At 58.4% G+C, this 20,789-nt stretch overlaps 1 protein-coding gene across 24 annotated transcripts in view; it reads left to right on the top strand.

Annotated features, from left to right (window-relative positions):
- Window positions 1-20,789, top strand: part of ABLIM2 (actin binding LIM protein family member 2) — a 124,765-nt gene that overhangs the window by 68,349 nt on the left and 35,627 nt on the right. For 9 of the 24 annotated variants that reach the window (XR_004422973.1, XM_033105460.1, XM_033105471.1 and 6 more), the window contains exons 8-15: window positions 243-301; window positions 6,364-6,441; window positions 8,050-8,199; window positions 9,788-9,820; window positions 11,341-11,461; window positions 13,035-13,133; window positions 19,219-19,320; window positions 19,850-19,903. Coding sequence is in view for 23 of the 24 variants with exons in the window: in XM_033105460.1 (XP_032961351.1) it covers window positions 243-301; window positions 6,364-6,441; window positions 8,050-8,199; window positions 9,788-9,820; window positions 11,341-11,461; window positions 13,035-13,133; window positions 19,219-19,320; window positions 19,850-19,903 (696 nt within the window). In the remaining variant the exon portion in view is untranslated. The remainder of the gene's footprint in view (window positions 1-242; window positions 302-6,363; window positions 6,442-8,049; window positions 8,200-9,787; window positions 9,821-11,340; window positions 11,462-13,034; window positions 13,134-19,218; window positions 19,321-19,849; window positions 19,904-20,789) is intronic. The other 15 variants (XM_033105474.1, XM_033105470.1, XM_033105469.1 and 12 more) reach the window with 5 other exon arrangements.

Raw genomic sequence — 20,789 nt, 5'->3', positions numbered from 1 at the left:
AGCAGGTGGCTCACGGCGCTGTGTTTGCCCATTTATTTCATGTCCCCCCCGGGGCAGGGCCTGTGATCCGCGTGCCCCGAGTCCAGCTTGGACTCCGCACAGAGGGCGCCCGGGGCTCCGGGGGGGGTGTGGGCAGCTGAACGCCCCCGTGTGGACTGCCCGCTCCGCCGCCCGACTTCCCCACGGCCCCTGCATTTTGGGAAATGACACTAACCACTTCCCTCTTGGGAAAATGTCCCCAGGTTCCTCCATCTGGCACCCGGCGTGTCGACAAGCAGCCAGAACTGAAGACAAAAACAAGGTTGGTGGATTCACTGTTTTCTCAGATGTATTCTTCACACTCGTGTGATTGTCATACAATCAGGAGGGTGCTGACCAGCTTCTTCAGACTGAATGACCAAGGGGACACGCAGCATGCCACGGGGAGAATACCCGGCATGCCATTGGGATAGCCAGCGTGCCACGGGGACAGGCAACATGCCATAGGGACACGCAGCATGCCACGGGGAGAATACCCGGCATGCCATTGGGATACCCAGCGTGCCACGGGGACAGGCAACATGCCATAGGGACACACAGCATACCACAGGGATACCCAGCATGCCACGGGGTACCCAGCATGCCACAGGAACACTCTGCATGCCATGGGGACACCCGGATGCCATGGGAACACCCGGATGCCACAAGGACCTGGGGAAGAGGGCCCTGGGCCAGGGAGGGAGGGCTCTGTGGAGGACAGGTACCTCCTCTCTGTGCCCCCCAAGCTTCCCCAACCCCCAGCAGCCTGGCTTGTGGGCCATGCAGGTGCTCGGTCCCTTTCCGGGGACACCAGGCTGGGCTGGGAGGTGGGTAGTGCATCTCTTAGGGGCGGCACTTTCTTTCTTCTAGGATTTTGTTTTGCCAGATTTTAAAACGATGCCAGTTGCTTTGCTCAGGGTCCTACTCAAAGTGTCAATACAGGGCTCTGATTTAATTTAGGTTCCTGTGACCACCTTTCATTCCTGAAGAGACCAGATCCGCGTCGGGCACTGCTGGGCACAGCCCTCCCCGGGGCCTCGCTTCTCCAGCCTCAGGCCGAGGGGAGTGGCGAGAGGGAGGGGTTCCCTCAGGGGCTGGAGGACCGGGGGTCCATGCCCCCGGCTAAAGGAAGCAGCAGAGGCTGGCGTGAAGGGGCCAGTCCCCCTTGGTGAGGGGCACAGGGCCCTGGGGCAGGTCTGTGGCTGCTGAGACCCCGGCATTGGCAGCCTGCCTGGGCCACCACCCACGTCTGCTCCTCTGTTACCCCAGGTGTCCTCCGGAACTCAAATGGCACATTCTGGGGTGACAGCTGGAGAGCCTTGGTGATGGCCAGAGGGCTGATGACAGCATAGAAGGAAGCAAGGGACAAAGGAAGCCCACAGCCTGGGGGGACTTTAGTGGCTGGTGACAGCGTGGAAGGAAGCAAGGGACAAAGGAAGCCCACAGCCTGGGGGGACTTTAGTGGCTGGTGACAGCGTGGAAGGAAGCAAGGGACAAAGGAAGCCCACAGCCTGGGGGGACCTTAGTGGCTGGTCCCACTGCTCCCCAAGTGCCACAGGTGACAGCCACCACCATTTTAGCTGAATTCCCAGAACTGTCACATCCCGTGGCCAGGCCCTGTGCTCCCCCCACTGCCTGGGGACCCAGGGCAGTCCCCCCGAGTACGTGCCAGGACAGCACCCATCCCTGACATGTGGTGCCTGGGACATGTGGGAGGCAAGGAGGGAGGACAGAGCCACACGACCGCCGTCCTCCCGGCTCTAGGGACACAGAGCAGGGAAGGCTGCGGGAGGAAGCTGGTGACTGGATTCATTTCCTGTGGCTGCTGTAATGAATCACCCAGATGCAGAGCCTTAGAAAAGCACAAATGGAGCGCCTTGCAGTTCTGGGGGTCAGGAGTTTAAACGGCCGGCAGGGCTGTGCTCCTTTCATCCCGGGGTCAGGGGGCTGCCGTCCTGCTTGTGCCCCTCGCTCAGCCCTGCTTCCATCGCCACCGCTCCTCTCAGAAGGACCCTGTGGTTACGTGGGGCCACCCGACAGTCCCAGAGGACCTCCCCTCATGCTCCTCAGTCCCATCTCTCAGTCCCTTTGGTCTCACACAGGGGAACAGTCACAGGTTTGGGAGATGAGGCCGCAGACGTTGTTGGGCTTTCCTGTACCTCCCGCACTCGCAGATCTGACCGTCCTAGTTTGTCATGTACACGCCGGGGTCTCAGTAAGTGGCAGCACATTGCAACTGTCCATCGTCCTCCCACGGGGCTGATTCACTCTGCAAACTCCCCCTGTGCCACCCGGGTCTCAGCGAGGAGCCAGGCAGCATCCCCACCCTCACAGAGCCTGACCTTTGCCTGTGGACCCCTCGTCCTACACCAAGCCAAGGCCTGGCAAAGGGATCTGCAGGCCGACAGGCCTCAGGACCACACACACGCGTGAGCGTGTACACTGTGTGTGTGGCGGGGGGAAGGTGGGGACCTTCTCACCAGGCTGACTGGGCTTGGAGAGTGGGGCCCAGGACCATGGCAGGCCCACCCAAGGACAGGTCAAGGTGGCCAGCACTGGCCCCTGGATTCTGGACCTGGCTGCTGAGCTGGCCTCAGGGTCTGCAAGGAGCTCGGCTCCGCCAGCCTCTGCTGTCAGCCTGAAGGCCAGCCCATGGTGGCCGTGGCCATTATCCCAATGGAAGGGAGGCCCCCCGAACACTGTAGGGACAGAGGAGGAGAAAGGTGTCACCGCCTTGGGCTGCATAGCCAGAGCTGGCTTCCTGGGCCGTCCTTGCAGACGCTGTGGGGACACTGGGGCAGAGGCTGGCAGCCTGAGAACGGCTGCCCCCTCCATGCTGTGCCCGGCGCTCCTGGGGCTACGGCCTGCCCTCCGTGTCCTGGGACAGGACGCAGGCCCCGGTCATGCCCTGCTTGTCCCTCCTTTCACCCTCCCTTCATCCTAGCCCTGCCCCAGCCCCCCAGGGGCTCTTCTGTGTCCCCGCGAAATGAGAATAAGCTCCAGGCCCTGGGCCGGCCGGAGTGGGGCCATGCGTGAGTGGACAGAGCAGGCACACGTGGTTTTTACAGTCGGGTCCCTCGGAAATCATTCTCCTGGCCAGCTGGCCACTCGGGACTGGACGGCAGGAAGAGAAAGCGGTACTTCTGTTCATCACATGAGAGCCAGTTAATGAGCACGAGCCAGGCAGACCCGCTCAGCTCTGGGCATCTCTAGAGGGCCGTCAGCCCCTGAGAAACACAGCAGAGGTGGTGTGGGCCTCGCTAACTCCCTCTGTAACCAGCCCTCAGCTGGGGTGGCTCCTGTTACCTGGGAATCCGGATGAGAGCTGACTAGCTCACCGTCTTGGGGGTGTGCTCAGCTGTCGTTTAACAAGTGTGCCTCCATGTCAGGCCCTGGGGGGCACCAGGAAACCCAGAAGCCAGTTCCCTTCTTGCCATTGGAGTCCTGCCGTGCTTCTGCCCAGCTGTGTGACCTTGGGCAAATCACTAGCCCTCTCTGAGCCTCAGCCCATTGCCTTTAAGTGGAGATAAATGGGTATCAGACCTCTCGCACAGTCACACTTGTGTGTGACATTAATGAGAACCACTGCCCGAATTGCCGTTGTAGCCAGTGCTTCCCCGGTGCCAGGCTGAGGTCGAATGGGGCCCCGTGCACCTGTGTCGGTATGCACAGGCCCCAGGTAACACCCGCATTGGGTTTAATTGTGAAGCTCCTCTGGGCATGCGGAGTCAGAGCAGAGAGAGTGGGAACCCCAGTGTCCTGATTCTGGGGACCCTCCACTTGGCTCCCCATGTCTGCACTCAGTGACCGGGAGGCGCTCTGCTCCTATCATCTTTCCACAGGGCTGGGAACTGGACACAGAGGGGCGTGTGTGCAGCCCCCGCCACTTGCTCGGGACCGCCCTAAACATGCTGGGGCAGAGCGGGCCCCAGGCTGCTGCCGACAGCCCAAGTGCTTCGTCCTGGCAGAGCCCATGTAACCTGGTGCGGCCCCTCCCGTGCCAGGAAATATTCCCGGGGACCTGGGGCCAGCATCCAGGTGAGCAGCTTCCCGTCGTGAGTGCAGCCTGAGCTGAAACACACGTCAGGATGGTCTGTCAGAGCCAAGCCCTCACAGGCTGCATCTGTGAATTGTCAGAGACAGGAAACCCCTCCAGGAGGTTTCTCCACATTATAGACAAGCAAGCTGAGATGCAAAGGTTTTTCAAATGTATAAAATGTATGCATACGTCGTTTGGCCAGTAAAATAGACGACCTAGCTACAGGGACATGGAGAAAAACAGACCCTCTGTTCCCTGTCTCAGAGTGGCACCATCTTCTTTGCAAACAATATCCTGGGGTGTGATGTCTTACGTGGGGGTGACCGAGGACTCAGGACTGCTCTGTGGGGTCAGGCTGAGTTCCCTGGAGAGACCCCAGCCCCTGCCGGCCTTCGGAAGCCCATGGTCTGAGGGGACAGGCCGACCCCTGCGTCGATGCCCAGTCCAGCATATAGAACTGGGGTCACAGGGCCGGGGGAAGCGGGGCAGGCCTCCCGTTGGAGGAGGTGGCCCCACACTGTCCTGGAGGACGCCAGGGCCACGAGAGGGACATGGGAGGGCGTGGGCAGCACTGGCGAGTGAGCCAGTGAAGAGGCCGCCAGCGAGATCATGCCCGCTCCCTGTTCGCTTCCTCCCAGACGCAGACCCAGGTTTGCACTCAGGCTTGCCCGGGCACCACCCTGTGTGCCTTGTGGCCTGGCGTCTGGTCCTGGTGTCGTGCCCCCCTCACTGCTATCGTGCTGAGTGTAGGAGGAGCTGGGTGTCCTCCACTGGGGAGGGGAGGGCTCCACAGTCTGTGTCAGTGTCCTGGGACTGCTGTCCAAAATGCCACAGACCAGGGGCTAAACGGCAGAGACTCGCTCCCTCCCCGTCCTGCAGGCTGGAGTGTGAGGTGCCCGGGTGGGCAGGTTGGTTCCTTCTGAGGCCTCCTTCCTTGGCGTGTGGAGGGCCGTCTGCTCCCCGTGTCCTCACAGGGTCGTCCCTCTGTGCGTGTCTGCGTCCTGGTGTCCTCTTCTTATAAGGACCCCAGTCAGGAAAGACCAGGCCCCTCCCCCCCATTTTAACTTAGTTATGTCCCTAAAGGCCGCATCTCCAATACAGTCACATTCTGGGGTGCTGGAGGTTAGCACTTCAACATGAGTTTTGGGGGTACACAAACCAGCCCGTAACATGGCCCCTCCCAGGCTGCCGGTACCACTGCGGCGGGTGTGGACGACCGAGAGGAGCTAGACAGAATAATGGGGGGGGACCTGCTTAGAAAACAAGGGAGGAGGCAGAGGGAGTGGTGTGGGGAGAGGGAGGGCCGAGTTCTGGGCTGGGGAGGCCCTGTGTGGAGGGGGTTCCATTTAGATGGGGCAAGTCGGGGTGTGGGAAAACTGGGTGAGGGGTGGTGCAGGCAGAGGTGGGGGCTGGAGCAGGAGAGGGCTGTGGCACTGCCAGGTCACGGCCTGCTGGTGGGGATGGACACAGGTGCAGTGAGTGGGGTGGGAGCCGGAGGAGGAGCGTGTCCACGCAGAGGTAGGGTGGGCCTGGTGCGGGGAGTGGGGGACCATCACCTCGGGGGTGCAGGGATGTGGTCGGGAGGGAGCAGGGCAGGAGTGGTTCCAAACAGCAGTGGGCACTCGAGGAGCAGGTTACACATGTGACGGCCACAAAGGCCCTGGCTGTGACCGAGGCCTCAGTGGGGAGTGGCCGGCAGTGACCTCAGGAGGGTTTCTAAGGGATACCTGGGGTGTGGGACAAGTGCAGGGTTATTGCAAGGGCTGCTGGTGCTGAGAAAGGCATTGGGGGCGGGGTGGTCAGAGGGGTGTGAAGGGCGGGGCCCTGGAGTCGGCAGGAGAATGGTGGTTGGGGCCATGAGACCGTCCCAGAGTCTGACGACAGAGCCCAGGGTGGGAGAACGAGCTCCCACACGTCCCATAACTTAGACGGAAAAGAACAGCTCTGAGCAGCAAAACTCTGGGAACGAGAGACGGCCTTTGTCCTTGAGTGCCCAGAATCATTTGAAAAGGCATCGCTTGCTCTTGGCCTCCGAAAAACAGATAATGTTGCGCCATGAGAGCTGGGTGATCGTCGCAACTGAGAGCGTTCCTGCTTTGCTTGTAGCTCACGCCACCCACTGTGTCTGTTTGCTTATAGCTTTCCAGTCATCCGTCCGTTCAAGCCTGCCTGTTTATATTAAGAGTTCTTTCAACCGTCTTGTGAGCCAGCATTCTGTTGGCATATGACTGTGACAGTTGCCTCTGGCAGGATCTTCCCGTTGACACGTGCTGATTTCAGTCTCCTTCTGTCCCCTTCTTTGCCAGGAAACCAGAACGTCCTCCGAGAGCATCATTTCTGTACCTGCCTCCAGCACCTCAGGCTCTCCCAGCCGCGTGATCTACGTAAGTGAGATTCTTTCTATGGAGAGTGGGGAGGGGCTGGGGGCCTGGGGTCATCAGGTGTGGGGCCAACCCTGCCATCCCTGCTGCCAGTAGAGATCGGTGCAGACTTTCAGAGGCTGACTCAGAGCCTTTCTTCAATGAGGACGTAGCATTTGACCCAGGAGCTCCCTGGTTATGTGGCGACAAGTGCACGAAAGGTGTGCTCACAGCTGCTGTCATGATGGTGTAAGAATGACTTCGCCTCCACGTCCAGCAGCCAGGGCTCTCTGGCACATGCAGGCCCCAGCAGGCGCTGTGACTCACGGGGCAGATCTGTAGTTACCGTGGAAAGTGTGCCTGACGTGCTCCTAGAAGCGTGTTAAATACAATATGTATTGTGATCCCATTTTTGTTAGAGGGTGTGTGTGTATGTGTGAGTATGAGTGTATGAATTTGGACAAAAAAATATGAGGTCGGACAATTAAGTTCGCAAACTTGTTGCAACGAGGTTGCTAACCGTTTTTGGTATCAGAGGGATTATTCATTATGAATTTGTACCAACTGGACAAACAGTTAACAGTTACTATTTGGAAGTTCTGAAAAGGCTGCGTGAAAAAATTAGACAACGTGAACTTTTCGCCAATAATTCATGGTTCTTGCATCACGACAATGCACCAGCTCACAGGGCACCATCTGTGAGGGACTTTTTAGCCAGGAAACAAATAACTGTATTGGAACACCCTCCCTACTCACCTGATCTGGCCCCAGTGACTTCTTTCTTTACGGAAGATAAAGGAAATGTTGAAAGGAAGACATTTTCATGACATTCAGGACATCAAGTTTAATACGATGACAGCTCTGATGGCCAGTCCAGATAAAGAGTTCCAAAATTACTTTGAAGGGTGGACTAGGCACTGGTGTCAGTGCACAGCTTCCCAAGGGGAGTCCTTCGAAGGTGACCGCAAAAGGATATGTAGCACTTTTTCTAGGATGAGTTCACAAACTTAATTGTCCATTCTCGTATGTGCACTTGTGTGTGTATGTGTTCGGGTGCATATATGTACACATATGTATTTGTAGTACTTGTGTGTATTCACACGTGGGTGTATGTGTGTTTGTATGTGTACATACACACATGCGTGTGTTGGTGTGTACACGAGCATCCCTGTATTTGCGTGTGTGCACAAATGTGTGCATGCGTGTTCATGGGCACACGTGTGTATGCATACACGTGTGATTGTGTGTGTTTGTATGTGTTCGAGTGTATGCATACATGGATATCTGTATATATTTTTAGGCCAGAGACTGAGTCTCACTGTCTGGTGGCACCAGTGCCAGGCATGTCATAGGCCCCACCTGTTTGACCATGGAAGTGTCCCATGGGACCATCTCCCCCACTTTGTAGAGAGGCAGTGGGGACTCGGAGAAGACACTTCTGTGACTGGGCATCAGGACCTAGGCCCGTGTGACCATGAGGGCTCCTGCCCCCGTGGCTTTGACCCCTTGGTCCCGTTTCACCGTCGCCGGGAGCTGGGGCACGCTCAAACTCGTGCCTCCCCACGGCTGCCAAGTGCCTGCCCTCTGCACATGGGTCTCACCATGCCTGCTCTGCTCTTTGTCTCCTTGCAGGCGAAGCTGGGAGATGAGATTCTCGACTACAGAGACCTGGCTGCTCTTCCTAAAAGCAAGGCCATCTATAACATCGACCGCCCCGACATGATTTCCTACTCGCCCTACATCAGCCACCTGGCGGGAGACAGGCAGAGCTACGGCGGCGAGGTACGGCTGATGTCCCCGGGCCGGCCCCTCCCTTCCCTCCTCACTGGTCTGTGCTGACACTTGGCCTTTGTCACCCCCCAGATGAGCTGTGCACCCCCTCTTTAAATAACGCCCAGTGTGCTCTGCCCCGACGTCCCCTGGCAGATGACATGCAGCGCGCTGAGGCCTGAGTCTGCGAAAGCCCCTGGAACGGGCAGAGAGCAGGAGCTGGTGTTGAGGAAAATGATAGGAACGAAGTGAGAGTCCCGTTGTTTTCTGAGACGTGGGATGATTTCCTTAGTGTGCGGAATGTTCATTTTCCTTTATCCAGAACATTCTGGGCCTTGCTCCGCCCTCGCCACCATGGCCTGCGCCTCTGTCCTGTGCCTTCTTTGAGCTGGTTGAACCCCAGGTGACTTACTCCTGTGGGCACCATCCTTTGCTGCCGACTTCTCAGTCACGGCTGCCCTTCTCTATTCAATGAGGGGGTGCACTGTCGGCTTCCCCATTTCTTCTGGTGGTTTTGAGGTTTCAGTGTGACCGTGGTGCCTGGGATGGAAGAGCGTCTGCCAGCTGTCAACTTGAGCGTGGGTGCCATTTGTGTGTGGGTGGCCGGCACGGGGCTCTCCTGGGGGCAGGAGCGCTCTGTCCCTCTACGCATGTCCCTGGCCCCTCCTGTTTGATTCTCTTGCAAAGGGCCTCTTGGGTAGTGGGGCTGGGGCTCCAGGGGCGCCATGCTCGAGGGGATGGCCCAGCTGACACCTGGGCACCTGCTGCAGTCACAGCGCTGAGCACAGCTGTGGAGCGCGAAGGCAGGCGGGAGGGGGAGGGGACCCCGCTTTCCCTGCTCAGAGGCCAGCGGGTACCCTTCTGACTGGCTTCTGCCCCTGAGAAGACACAGGACCCCAAGAATCTGGGTGATAAGTTCCATTAAGCGTGGCCAGTGGGGGGGACGGGAAGGGAGGGCCCAGACCTGCCCCCACCTACCACGTACCTGAGTTGGGCAGGGGGCCTCCTCATCCAGCATCTGGTCTAAATTCTGGTGGAAGGCACTGGAAGAGGGTCGGAGAGGTCAAGTGATGTGGCCCCGGTTCCCTAGAGCAAATGTCTGTGGAGCAGACGGTGCTTACCTGCTCTAATGCGGGGTGCTGGTGGGGGGTGGGCCCCAGGGCCACCACTGGCAGAGCTGGCCCTCACCCCAGACCTCAAGAATCCAGAGCTCTCTCTTTCTCTGGGCTCTTTTCTCTCTTTTCTAGAGAAAACTGAGGGTGATGGGCTCACAGGGTGTTGCCACCCCATGCCCTGAACTAACAGTCGTCCTTTTGGAAAAATGTCCTCTTGGGAGCACAGGGAGGTGCTCGAGGTGGGCCAGGATGGAGACAAGCTTCAAGGTTGGCACAAAACAGTGTCCTGGGACCTCTTTCTTGGGGTGCCATTGGCTGTATTTCTCCAAGAAGGAGGTTCTGGAGCCCGGTGCTGGGTCTCGTGGGGGGTCCCTCTCCCGTGTGGTGGGGTCCTGTCGTGTGAGTGTGTCTGTGCCCCGAGCTGTCTCTCCCACAAGTGGCCGCTGGTGCCCAGTCGCTAACAGGCCCCCCTGTTGTGCCCACAGCCCCCTCAGTTACTTTCGCCAACGCCGACTGAGGTAACTGTCGCCCCAGCTCACGCCCTGCACTGTTTGCTCGTGGTGCTGCTGCCCGGGTTATAAAGATAACCGCCCACCGCCCCCAGGAGCCTCCGTGGCTCTGACTGTGGCGTCTGCAGCCATGGTGCTCAGTGGCTACAGGTGCTCTCCTGGGTGTTGGTTATTTTTATAATCATGTCTCACCTGCATGCTTCCCTGCCGCGGCTGCCGGCCCTGCAAACGCCTGGGACACACAGTTCCTGAGGTCTGGGTCACAGCTTCCTCAGAGGAAACATCCAGGAGTCTGGGGTGGCCTGGGACCACCTCCTGTGCCTCCGAGCGGGACATATGGGAAGTCCTCACAGAAATACATCCTGGAAGCATTTCTTTATCAAATGGCATCTATAACTGGCAGCCCTCGTTTTTCCTATTTCTCCAAATTAATCGGTGACATAGAGAGCTGCCACCCAGACTCCAGTCTGCATGAGCATCAAGCTGTTGGAGCCAGGATGTGACAACAAAACCGTGCAAGTGGCCGGCGAGCCCCAGACAGCCTAGGCGAGGAAAGAGGACACCTTTAGGGTGTAAACTGGCCGGTGCGCTATGCAGAGGACACCCAGGGACGGAGACTAGACAGCAGGGCTGTAGCTGCCCAGGAGAGTGCATCTCCGTGGCTGGCACAGGCCAGAGGACTCAGGGTGCAGCACAGGTGGGAGCTGGCAGGTGTGATACCTGCACAAGGGCTGGCCCGAGCTAAGTGTGGAGGTGGGTGCCCAAGCAAGCTTCAGGGACAGTGGCTCGGCCGGTTTGGCTGCAGAGTGATCCCTAAGAGGCGGACGGTAAGCTCGGAAAGGCGTGGGAGCCCTGAGCGCCAGACCCAGACTCACATTGCTCATCCCCTCACTGGGCTGGGCTCCGGCATGACGCAGGCCACCGTGCTTACCGTGGTGGGCTCAGCAGCCTGCTCTTCCCCTCACACCCTGTGCCATGCCATCTCACGCCACCTGCCGCCCCCTCGGACTGCTCCAAACAGTTGCCCATCCTGCTTGAATGGAATCTGCATTGTCGGTGCTTGTGGGTCTTGACTGGGCTTCTGGGCCTGGAAGGGCACCCTCCTACCTCCCACGCCAAGGGAGCCCCCATCAGGCTGGGGAGGATACAGGATCTCAGTTGTTCTCAAACTGTGTTCCCAGGAGCTTTGGGTGCCTGGAAGGATTGGGCAGGAGGGGATGAAGGATGGAGGTGGAACCAGGTGCCTTCACCACCTCTGTAGGTGCCCCAGCTTCAAGGTGGGCCTGGCGGAGGGGTGGATGGGGCCCTGCCCCCCAGTACCTGCTCAGGCCTACGGGAGTGTCAGCACCAAGGCCAGGCCCCCAGGTGGCTCTCAGATGTGCCCTGGTGGGTGCAGGGGTTGCCTCTTGGGGCCATGTTGAGGCAGCCTCTTGGATCAGGAGAGCAGACGCCGCGTGGAGGGTGGTTGGGTGGGAGAGGGTGGGCAGTGCTCTCGGCTGCGGGCTTCACCAGGCTGTCTTCCCTCCCAGGGGGACCAGGACGACCGCTCCTACAAGCAGTGCCGGACCTCCAGCCCGAGCTCCACCGGGTCAGTCAGCCTGGGGCGTTACACCCCAACCTCACGGTCGCCCCAGCACTACAGCCGTCCAGGTACTTGGTCCCCACGGCTTCTTTTACCCCCAATGAAGCTGTTCTTCTTGTCGGTTTTCCTCTTATGAATCTGTCTCTTATACACAACTGGAGCAATGGCTGACGGGTGTGAGATTGCCAACAGGTGAGGGAGAACCCGTCTATTTGGCAACATAAAGGAAAGGCCCTGATATCTGGGTGGGGAGGTTAACTCAGAGGCAGCTCGTCAACCTGTTGGGTAGAGGAGCTTCAGGCAGCACTGAGCCCTCAGAATCTAGCTGATGTAATAAGGGTTTCAGGAGAAGAGATGTCACAAAGATAAAACCCCATAGATGGAAGGAGACCAGAAGTCAGTTCCGAGCTCGTGTGGGTGTGGGAAAGTTTGAGCTGTGAAGGCAAAATCAATAGCCAAAAAATAGTCAGAATATCCGTTGACACTTCATCTGTAGCTGGGTTGGTGGCCCCAAGGACAGACGCCCCGAGGGAAAGTTGGGGAGAGGCCGCTGCCAGTCCGCTCCCATCAGGGACAGGCCCTGTGGAGGGTCCTCTGTGCCCCGTTCCACCTCATTCCCTGCCTGGTGCCCCGCTGTGCACTGCTGTCCTTTAGCTTCCAAAACTCCTCGTCACCCTCAGCGTGTGAAAGCCACAGGGACGCTCCACACACAAAAAGGACGCTGCCTTTTTGAGGGATTTTTCCAAGCTGCTTCCTCCTTGGCCAGCTGTTGCATGACTCCATTTTCACATCCATGGGCTATAGCTCTTATTTTTGCAGCCTTGTGGAAAAATCAAAACTCATTCATTTGCAAAGTTATTTTCATTGGCTTCTTTCAGTGTGCCTGGTACATCCTGCTCAAAGATAGAGGTTTGGAAATGAATGAGTGAGTGAGTGAATGAGTGAATGAGTGAGTGAGTGAATGAATAAGTAAGTGGATCAATGAGTGAGCGAGTCAATGAATGAATGAAGGAGTGAAGGAGTGAATAAATGAATGAATGAGTTAAGGACTAAGTGAGTGAAGGAGTGAATGAATGAATGAGTGAGTCAATGGATGAATGAATGAGTGAAGGAGAGAATGAATGAATCAGTGAGTGAGCAGGAGAGAGCAGGAGTCAGGGAGCAAAGGGCAGTCGGCCGCTCTGATGGCCCCTCTGCTGACCCCTGACCACCATACTTTGGGTCACCGGGGCTGTGGACCGCTCCCAGCCAGGTGTTAACCCAGGAGAGCCAGGCACTGAACCTCGGCCGGTGAGGCTGGGTGATCGTCAGGTGACAGTCCGTGCACACCCTGGGCTGGCCAGCTGCTCTCCACCTGGGTCCTTGATCTCAAAGAGCCCCCAGGAGGAGTAACAGGCAGGGCCAGAGGTGCCCGTCCAGCAGCCCTGGGGGCCACCACCCTGTCCCCAGAGGGCAGGGCTTCCTCCCTCCGAGCCTGGAGCAGACTGGTCTAAAGCACATTTGGTGACTTCCCTTCAAAAAGGCTGAATTAGTGGAGAGAGGAAGCAAACACATTCCTAGCAAGTGGGCCTAGGACTGTTCTGTGGCTCTGCGGCCAGCGAGTGGGGGGTGGGCTCTGACTTGCTCTCTGTTGCCCTGCAGCTGGTACTGTGAGTGTTGGTACCAGTAGCTGCCTGTCCCTGTCCCAACACCCAAGCCCTACATCCGTGTTCAGACATCATTACATCCCCTACTTCCGAGGTAAGGCGCGCAGTGCTGCGGGCTGTGGGTGCTGGCAGGGACCCACGCCACCCTCTGTCTCGTGTCTGTGTCACCGCATGGCTCCCCCAAGCCCTGTGTCTCACGCCTGTGCTCCTCGCTCTGTGTCTCGTGAGTCCAGCTCTGTTCCTGTCCGTGTGTAAATGACCCTGGGAGGAAAATGCAGGTCACTTGTTGTGTAAAGGAGTGAGTGGTGAGGAGTGGCGGTGGAAAGCTGCAGGGAGAGGGGGCTGGGCCTCACCCAACGAATGCCTGCCCGTGGACCTTCGTCATCTCATTGTATTTCCCATGTCAGCCAGCTCTGTGGGGAGTAGGGACTGCTAGTCGCGGTTATCAGGAGCCAAAGCCCAGGCCGGGGAGGGATGATTTGTCCACAGCGTCCGAGCAGGGCGGCCTGGCAGACCCACCCACCATCCCCACCCCTGCGTGGACGTGTGTCTGTGAATCCCACCAGGAAAATGGCCGAGCTCCTGGTTTTTCATGTTATGACTGAAGTGTATCCCCCCAAATCCGTACATTGAAGCCCTAACCCCTATTGTGACTATATTTGGAAAAGGGGCTTTAGGAGGTTGTTAGGGCCACATGAAGTCGTAAAGGCTGGGTCCTAGTCCAATAGGATTGGTGGCCTGACAGACTAGGAGAGACACTAGAACATCTCTGTCACTCCGTGCGTTCAGAGGACAGAATGCCGTCTACAAGCCAGGAAGTGGTCTCGCCACAAACAGCCCTGCCCCAGCCTGGTCAGGGCTTCCAGCCTCCAGAACTGTGAGAAACAAATGTCTGTGGTTTGAGCCCCCGGCCCGTGGGGTTTGTTACCCAGCCCTTGCTGACTCTCAGGGCTGATTCCACAAGAGATGTGTGAAGCCCCCCATGAGCTACTGCTGAGTGGAGAGCGTCTCAGGAAGAACCTTCTGCGCCTAACGGGACCAGGAGGCAGGCAAACGCAGCGGGATCAGGCCAGCATCTGATGGGCGTCACAGGGGCTCCATCAGCATCACTTGCTTTGCGGGGCCCCATCGGTCCGTCTGCTGAGAAGAGAGCCCCTGACCCCGGGGACTGCTGTCCCTGCCACTCGTGGTCCCTGCTGGACGGAATGACTCTTTGGAGAAGCAGCAAAGCCCAAATGGCGCATCTTGCCAGCAGGGCCCTGTTGCCCACGTCCACATGGCACGTGTGTGTCATGGACCAGTGTGTGGTCTCACCCAAGGGCGGACAGAGGACTCATCACAAACAGAACTTGACGGTGAGACGAGCCACGTGGGTCCCCAGGAGGTGCCTCCCCTCCCGTTGCCCGACGTCAGAGGCCCACATGCAGCTTCCCTCCTGTCTTGGGTGGGGCCATTACTGCTGGCGGCCGGTGGAGGTTGGCCCAGACCCAAGGCCGGGCTTGGGACACTTGCTGTCTCGGTAGCTTAACCCTCGCTCCCCGGCAGACCCTGTGAGCTGCGCTGGCTGCCTGGGAGCCCTTTGGCCGAAACCCATCTCTGGGGCCTGGAGCCAGAAGGCCCTGTGACCCCAGCTTCTCTTCCTGTCCACTGTGAGTCTCCGCCCTCGAGTTCTTACCACTCCAGGGCGAGGAAAAGCCAAGATGAGACCTCAGCCGAGGCCTGCAGCTCGCCACGCTCAGCCAGACAGGCGAGGGCCAGGGAAGGAGGCAAAGGCAAAGGCAGCCGCGCTCTGCCCTCCTCGGCGGGAGCAGCGCGACCCTTCCCGCCATCCTGTGGCAGGAAGACAGTGCAGACGGCCCCACCCGCACCCACCAAAATGTGGCTCAGAAACTGTCTGTGTCATTGCCATTCCAGGGCATCCCCGAGGGCAGGAGGCCCAGTGCGCCTGCAATCTGCGGCGTGGGCACAGGCACTGGCCCGCTTTGAGGCTGGTCTCTGCCCTGGCTCCCTCCTGGCTGCTTTGGCCACCAGTTCTCTGTTCGGAAATTAGGCGAAACCCCCTGCCCTCCTCTCTGGTGTAGAATGTGGGAGAGCCCGGCCCCCGTGCTCCAGGGCTGTCTGGCTGTCTGCCCTGTCTGGCTCCAGGGCTGTCCGTGACCTTGGGAGCGCCCAGCCTCTCTCCAGTACTCCCCCCAGAGCAGAGGGCCTGAGACAGCCCAGAGGCAGGCCCTCGTTCAAGAGCCGCGTCCACCCTCGGGTCCTGGGCCCACCCCTGAGGCCGCACCGAGGGAGCCCATGCTCTTCTCCACACCTCTCATTCACCCCCACGGGCTCCCAGCCTGTGGCACTGTGGTGGCCAGCTGTGCCAAGGGCGCCTGCCTCCTCTCAGCTGGTCACAGGGCCTGGCGTCCACCCCCACTCTCAGGGAGAGCCTTTCCTGGTCTCTCTTTGCGGCATCTTTAGTATGTTCCCCTGAATGACACTATGAGGGAGGGTTCCCCAACGAGAGGCATGCCCTCGCCCCAAACCAGATGCTTTTCTCCTCTCTTCCCACCTGTCCACCTGTCCCCAGCAGACCTTCCCACTGTGTCTCAGTGCCCTGGGCCACCTCCACAAGAACAGTCAGTGCTGGTGGCAGTCATTTGCACTTTAGTGTGAATTTCCGTCCCTGGCCCATCTCCTGAGGTCTAAGCCTGTAAGGTTTGAGCCTGACTCCTCCCCGGTTAGGGAGCAGGCAGTGCCATGGGGAGGCGATGCTGCTAAAACTGCTTCCCTGGGCGGAGGTGGCACGTGACCAGTGAGCCTCTTCCCACAGTGTGAAAGGGAGAAGGGAGCGCTGCTCAGGTCGAGGCCGGCGTCCCCACTCACCCACCCTCTGTGCCCCCAGCTCCCCTTCCTCCCGGGGCCTCCACCTACTGGTGCTGTGGCCGATAGCACGTGACGGAGACTCACTACGTGGAAACCTGCGTACGTCTGGGCATTGTCCTAACAGACCCTTGCACGTGGCGGGGAGGTGGCCTTGCTTTCGGTCACCTTGAGAAGATTCAGCCGGAGCCAACTGAGAGAGCTCCCAAGGGCCAAAGCCGGAACAATTGAGAAAGAAAATGAATGACATAGTACTGGCGTATAAACCATAGTGTAAAGCAAACATCCACGAGTCCATGCTGATATGAGTGAATGAGTAAAGAAATAAATGCGGCAGGGAGGCAAATCTCCATGCAGAAGAATTCCCAAAAATTTACGCAGACAGTCGGCCCCCAAGGAGGGGAGCCGCCCCCGACTCCCCAGGTGCGGGCTGTGCTCAGTGATTCCTCCATAAGAGGACGGCGTGCCAGGGGGAGGAGAGACCTGGACCGTGGACAGTCCTGGCCAACACGGCGACCTCGGCCAGGGGATCCAGGTCAACGCCTCAGTGATGGGTCAAGTGGACAGCACGTGCCAGTGACCTGCTGGGGTGAGAAGGGCGCGTCACCTCTGTGGTCTTCCTCCCAGGAACCCTAAACCCCAGTCTAATCGTGAGAAAAATCAGACAAATCCTAAGTGAGGGGCATTTTACAAAATCCTTGACCAGGACTCCTCAAAACCGTCAAGGTCATGAAAAACAAGGAGTGAGAAACTGTCATCACAGCCCAGAGGGACCTAAGAGACGTGATGACTAAACTTAGTGTGGGGTCCTGCCTGGGATCCTGGGACAGGAAAAGATCACTGGGTAAAAACAGGTGACATACGAATAAATGGCATTTAGATGACACTACTGAGCAATGTACTGTAGGAACGTAAGCTGCTAACTGTGGGGCACGCAGTGCAGAGGACACAGGAACCCCCTGTACTGCCCAATCTGCTGTCAAATAAGTCATTTACTTGGACCAAAAGAAGAAGGTGGCTGTTCAAAGGCCAGGACTTCCCATCACCAACAGGCACTCTCGCAGGGTGTCTTTGCCGTCTCGCTGAAGGATGACCCTCCCAAGCAAAGGTCAGAGTCGGGCCTGCATCCTGAACCACCTGGAGGAGCAGCCACAGCCTCATCAGAAGGGGCTTCTGTGCCTTTTCAAAGTCACTACACAGCCAGCCTCTCCACTGATTTTCTCACATCCGTGGAGACTTACACGGCTTGGGATTTTTACCGCTAAGGCCATGGAGGAAGCTGGCCCCCAGAGCAGTGATGGAGGCTGCGCCAGGACACTGGCCCCAGGCCCTCCCCGCCCCATCCCTCCTGCAGAAGGTTGTCATGGTGTGTGCGCCCCAAAGGGCTGTCCTGGGCATTCGGAGAGCAGACATGGGCACTGCTCCCCATGGCCCCGCGGGGTCGAGGCCAGTGCTGCATTTTATTACAAGGAAACAACACAGTGAGTGGGTGGGTGTGAGTCCAGAGAAGGGCATGGTCAGTGGTGGGCTGTGTCCTCCAGGAAGACTTTGTACCTGAGTCTTGACCCAGGAAGGGTCTGGACAAGTGGGGGGCGCGGTTGGAAAGTGGGTTCCAGACAAGGATGTGGGGAGGAGGGGAGGTCAGGAGGAGAGGATGAGAGGCGTCTCGGGCTGGGACCAAGGTCTTGAGAGTTTGGTGACCGGTGTAGCGGCCCCTGGATGGCCGGTGTGAGGGGGCGTGATGGGCCAGTGGGGCGACTGTCTGTGTCCCCAGCTGCCCCTGGGTCTGGGGCCCTCTGAGCAGCTGATGGAAGCTGTCGGCCTCCTTAGGTAAATGTGCACAGACGCACACAGAGTCCTGCTTGTGACACAGGACACTGCACTGTAGACTTGGGGACGGGGGGGGCAGTGTAGCGGGCCCAGGAGTCCTGCGATACAGAGGCTGCAGGCCTCTGGACAGGCATGCAGCTGCAGAGGCTCTGGGCTGCGCTGGAGGGCGGCAGCCAAGGGAAAAGCGGGGTTCACGCCGTGTGGGGGAGGGGACAATCATCTACTGAAGCCCCATCAGCCTGACAGGTGAGGTTGGCGCCACACTTGGTAAGATGCCCGACGCTGTCTGTCGCCAGCGGCCGCCTTTGTGGCCTCAGCCCAGTGTGGGCCGCTGATTGGGGCCGCTCCTGCTGAACCCACGCTGCCTCTGTGTGCCCCCGGCCCCCAGCCCACCCACCTGGGCACGAGCGGGCCCTGAGCCCGCGCCTTCCTCGTCAGCCCGCCACGCTGCCCCGGCCGGTCCGCGTCCAGGTCGGCGCGCGCGCGCCCGCTGTTCCAGTGCTGCTTGGTCACGTGTCCCCTCGGGGTCCTGCGGCTTTGAACAGCTACAGCTGAAGGGGTGTTTTTGAGTCGAGGGTGGCCCTTCCCTTTGCCAAGCTGTCGTCCCATGTGGCAGAGGGTTTCCTGAGGGTAATGGAGAGGACGCGGGGTGTGCCTTCTGAGTGCCGTGCGCCCCTCATCCAGAGTGTGCAGTGCCCATCGCGTCTGTCTCTCATACCATTCCTTAAATACGGGGGGTGGGGGGGAAGGGGGGAGGGGGCGGTTCACGCGGGAGCTGCAGACACATCTGTGACTTGATAATCCAACCTTGTCCGCAAAACAGAAATTACAAATCCAGGTGGGATAAGAAATCAGAGCCCGAGTCTGAGGATTCTTTCCATTTAATTAGCCAGAGAGGAGCTTCATCTAGGAGGGCGGCGGCTGGCGGACACTAACTTTGTCTCATTCTCCCGCAGCTAGTAAAATTTTACGCAGTGGCTTGTAAGGACAGATTTTGATGAGTTCTAGCACTTTCGTCCTGTTGAATGCTCCCTTGTGGATTCTCCAGTAAAGCAGTGTGTTTGTATACAAGGATACGAGAAAGGGCGGCCCCAGTGCTGGTGCATTTGTGATTGTGAGATTTAAACTGCAGCCACGGCAGAGCAGCCCCCGGGGCACCCTCTGTGCGCCCCGAGGAGGGAAGGGCTCTGCCAAGCCAGCCCTGCCTTCCGATGAACTAGGAACCACCTTGCTCTCAGCCGTAGGAGCCACTGAGCCTTTGACAGGGGGCCACTGAAGGGGTGGACGCAAGGTTGGATTAACAAGTCATGGGGCTCAGTGTGGATGTGTTGTGGGGAGCACACTCCCTCCCCTGGGCAGAGGGTTTGGGCAGCTCCACAGGCAGGGGAGACGGGGCTTCCTGGGAATAAGCTTTCAAGCTTGAAATACTCTGCTTTGCTTCCCCTCCCCTCTTCTACCCACTACCTTTGCTCTTCCGTCTGGAGGCAGTGAAAGTGGCCGGAGCACCCCCAGCCTCTCAGTGCTCTCCGACAGCAAGCCTCCCCCCTCCACCTACCAGCAGGCTCCTCGTCATTTCCACGTCCCAGGTAGGCACCCCAACACACGGGCGCACTCCCCGTGCAGGCCAGCTGCTCACACCTCAGTGGTCCAAGAGTCTGCCTTGCCTCAGCAGGTGTTGGGTGGTTCCCAAGCCTCTCTGTCCCCCGCTCCGCCAAATTCTGAGGTTCTTTAAAAATGAGCAAATTTGGGTTTGCACAGCCCCAAGATTCAGTGTGTTTGTTTCTCCCAAAGCCCCACAAACACAGGTACACATTTTTGCCCTCCTGGGAGTGGGCTGCAGAGAAGGGGCCGTCTGGGCCGGTGAGGGCCCCGTACTGCTGTTGGCCACCCACTGCGTCTGCCCCCTTCCAACTGGGGGTGGCGTCTGGGCTCAGTGAGGCTTGGTCTGAGGTGTGGGGCCTGGGCATCAGCCGCGGTGGGGTCCTAGAGCCTTTCTGGAGATTCTAAATCTGGGTGACTGATAAGTGCTGACGAAAAAAAATCAGTAGAATGGAAACCATCACAGTTTGCTTGCTCACCCTGCTTTCTCTCCTGTTTTCCCTTCTTCTCTCCTAGACGCTGGCGTAAAAGAGAACATCTATAGGAAACCCCCCATCTACAAACAGCATGGTACCGTCGCTTTCCTCTGCTGCTGTGGCGTCCCCTGCATGCCTGTCCCTCCCTCCTGCTTCTGAATGCTTCATTGTGTTGTGTTGTTACATGGCGGGGCCACCGGGAGGCCTCAGAGAGTCGTAGTCAGTAAGGACACCTCTGTGTGTTATAAACTGGAGGCTGACACGCGTCGGCCGTGCTTGGGGTGGGCGTTTGTACCTAGAGCTGGCTTCTGTGGCTTCGATTTTGCTACTTTGAGAGAAGCAGCCAAGATGGTGAGGGATGGAAGCTTCTCGGGCCACAGCTTGGGCTAACCTGATGTGTAGGAAACAGAACAAAGCAGAATCAGTCACTTACTCCTGCGTGTTTAAGGGCTGTGTTGTGAGCATTTCTGACGATAGAATGAATGCCCTTGCCTTCAGTTAGAGGGATTTCTTGCGTTAGCAGATGCAGGCTGGAGAGGTCTAGTGGCGAGGGTGTCTCTCTGCCCTCAGTTTCTCTCTCAGAGGTGACCACCCACCTCCACTCCACCTGAGCCAAGTGGTGGAGACAGGTGTGCAGGGACAGGTGTGCAGGGAGCAGACAGCTGGGCCATGGAACAGGAGAAGAAGGCTCAAGGTAGCCTCTGTTGCCTCATGGAATTTCTGGGTTATTTGGGGCTGTTGCTTCCCCATCCTGAGACTCTTATTTCCTCATCTGCAAAATGGGACGGATCCCTCCACCCATCCCTCTTTCCAGGTGCTTGTGAGGACCAGATGGGATAACGAACATGGAAACAACCGTTCTAAACTGTAAAGTGCTGGGCACGTGGTAGGGGTTGTTATCAAGTCGCTGGGGGGATGGGAAGAGGACTTCCCATACTTGAAGTTCTTGTTCAGGTGCACCAAAAAGAGCAGCCACGTCC

The sequence above is a fragment of the Rhinolophus ferrumequinum genome, chromosome 5 (genome assembly GCF_004115265.2).
Source record: "Rhinolophus ferrumequinum isolate MPI-CBG mRhiFer1 chromosome 5, mRhiFer1_v1.p, whole genome shotgun sequence".
Classification (NCBI taxonomy): domain Eukaryota; kingdom Metazoa; phylum Chordata; class Mammalia; order Chiroptera; family Rhinolophidae; genus Rhinolophus; species Rhinolophus ferrumequinum.
This window is presented reverse-complemented; position numbering and strand designations above follow the sequence as displayed.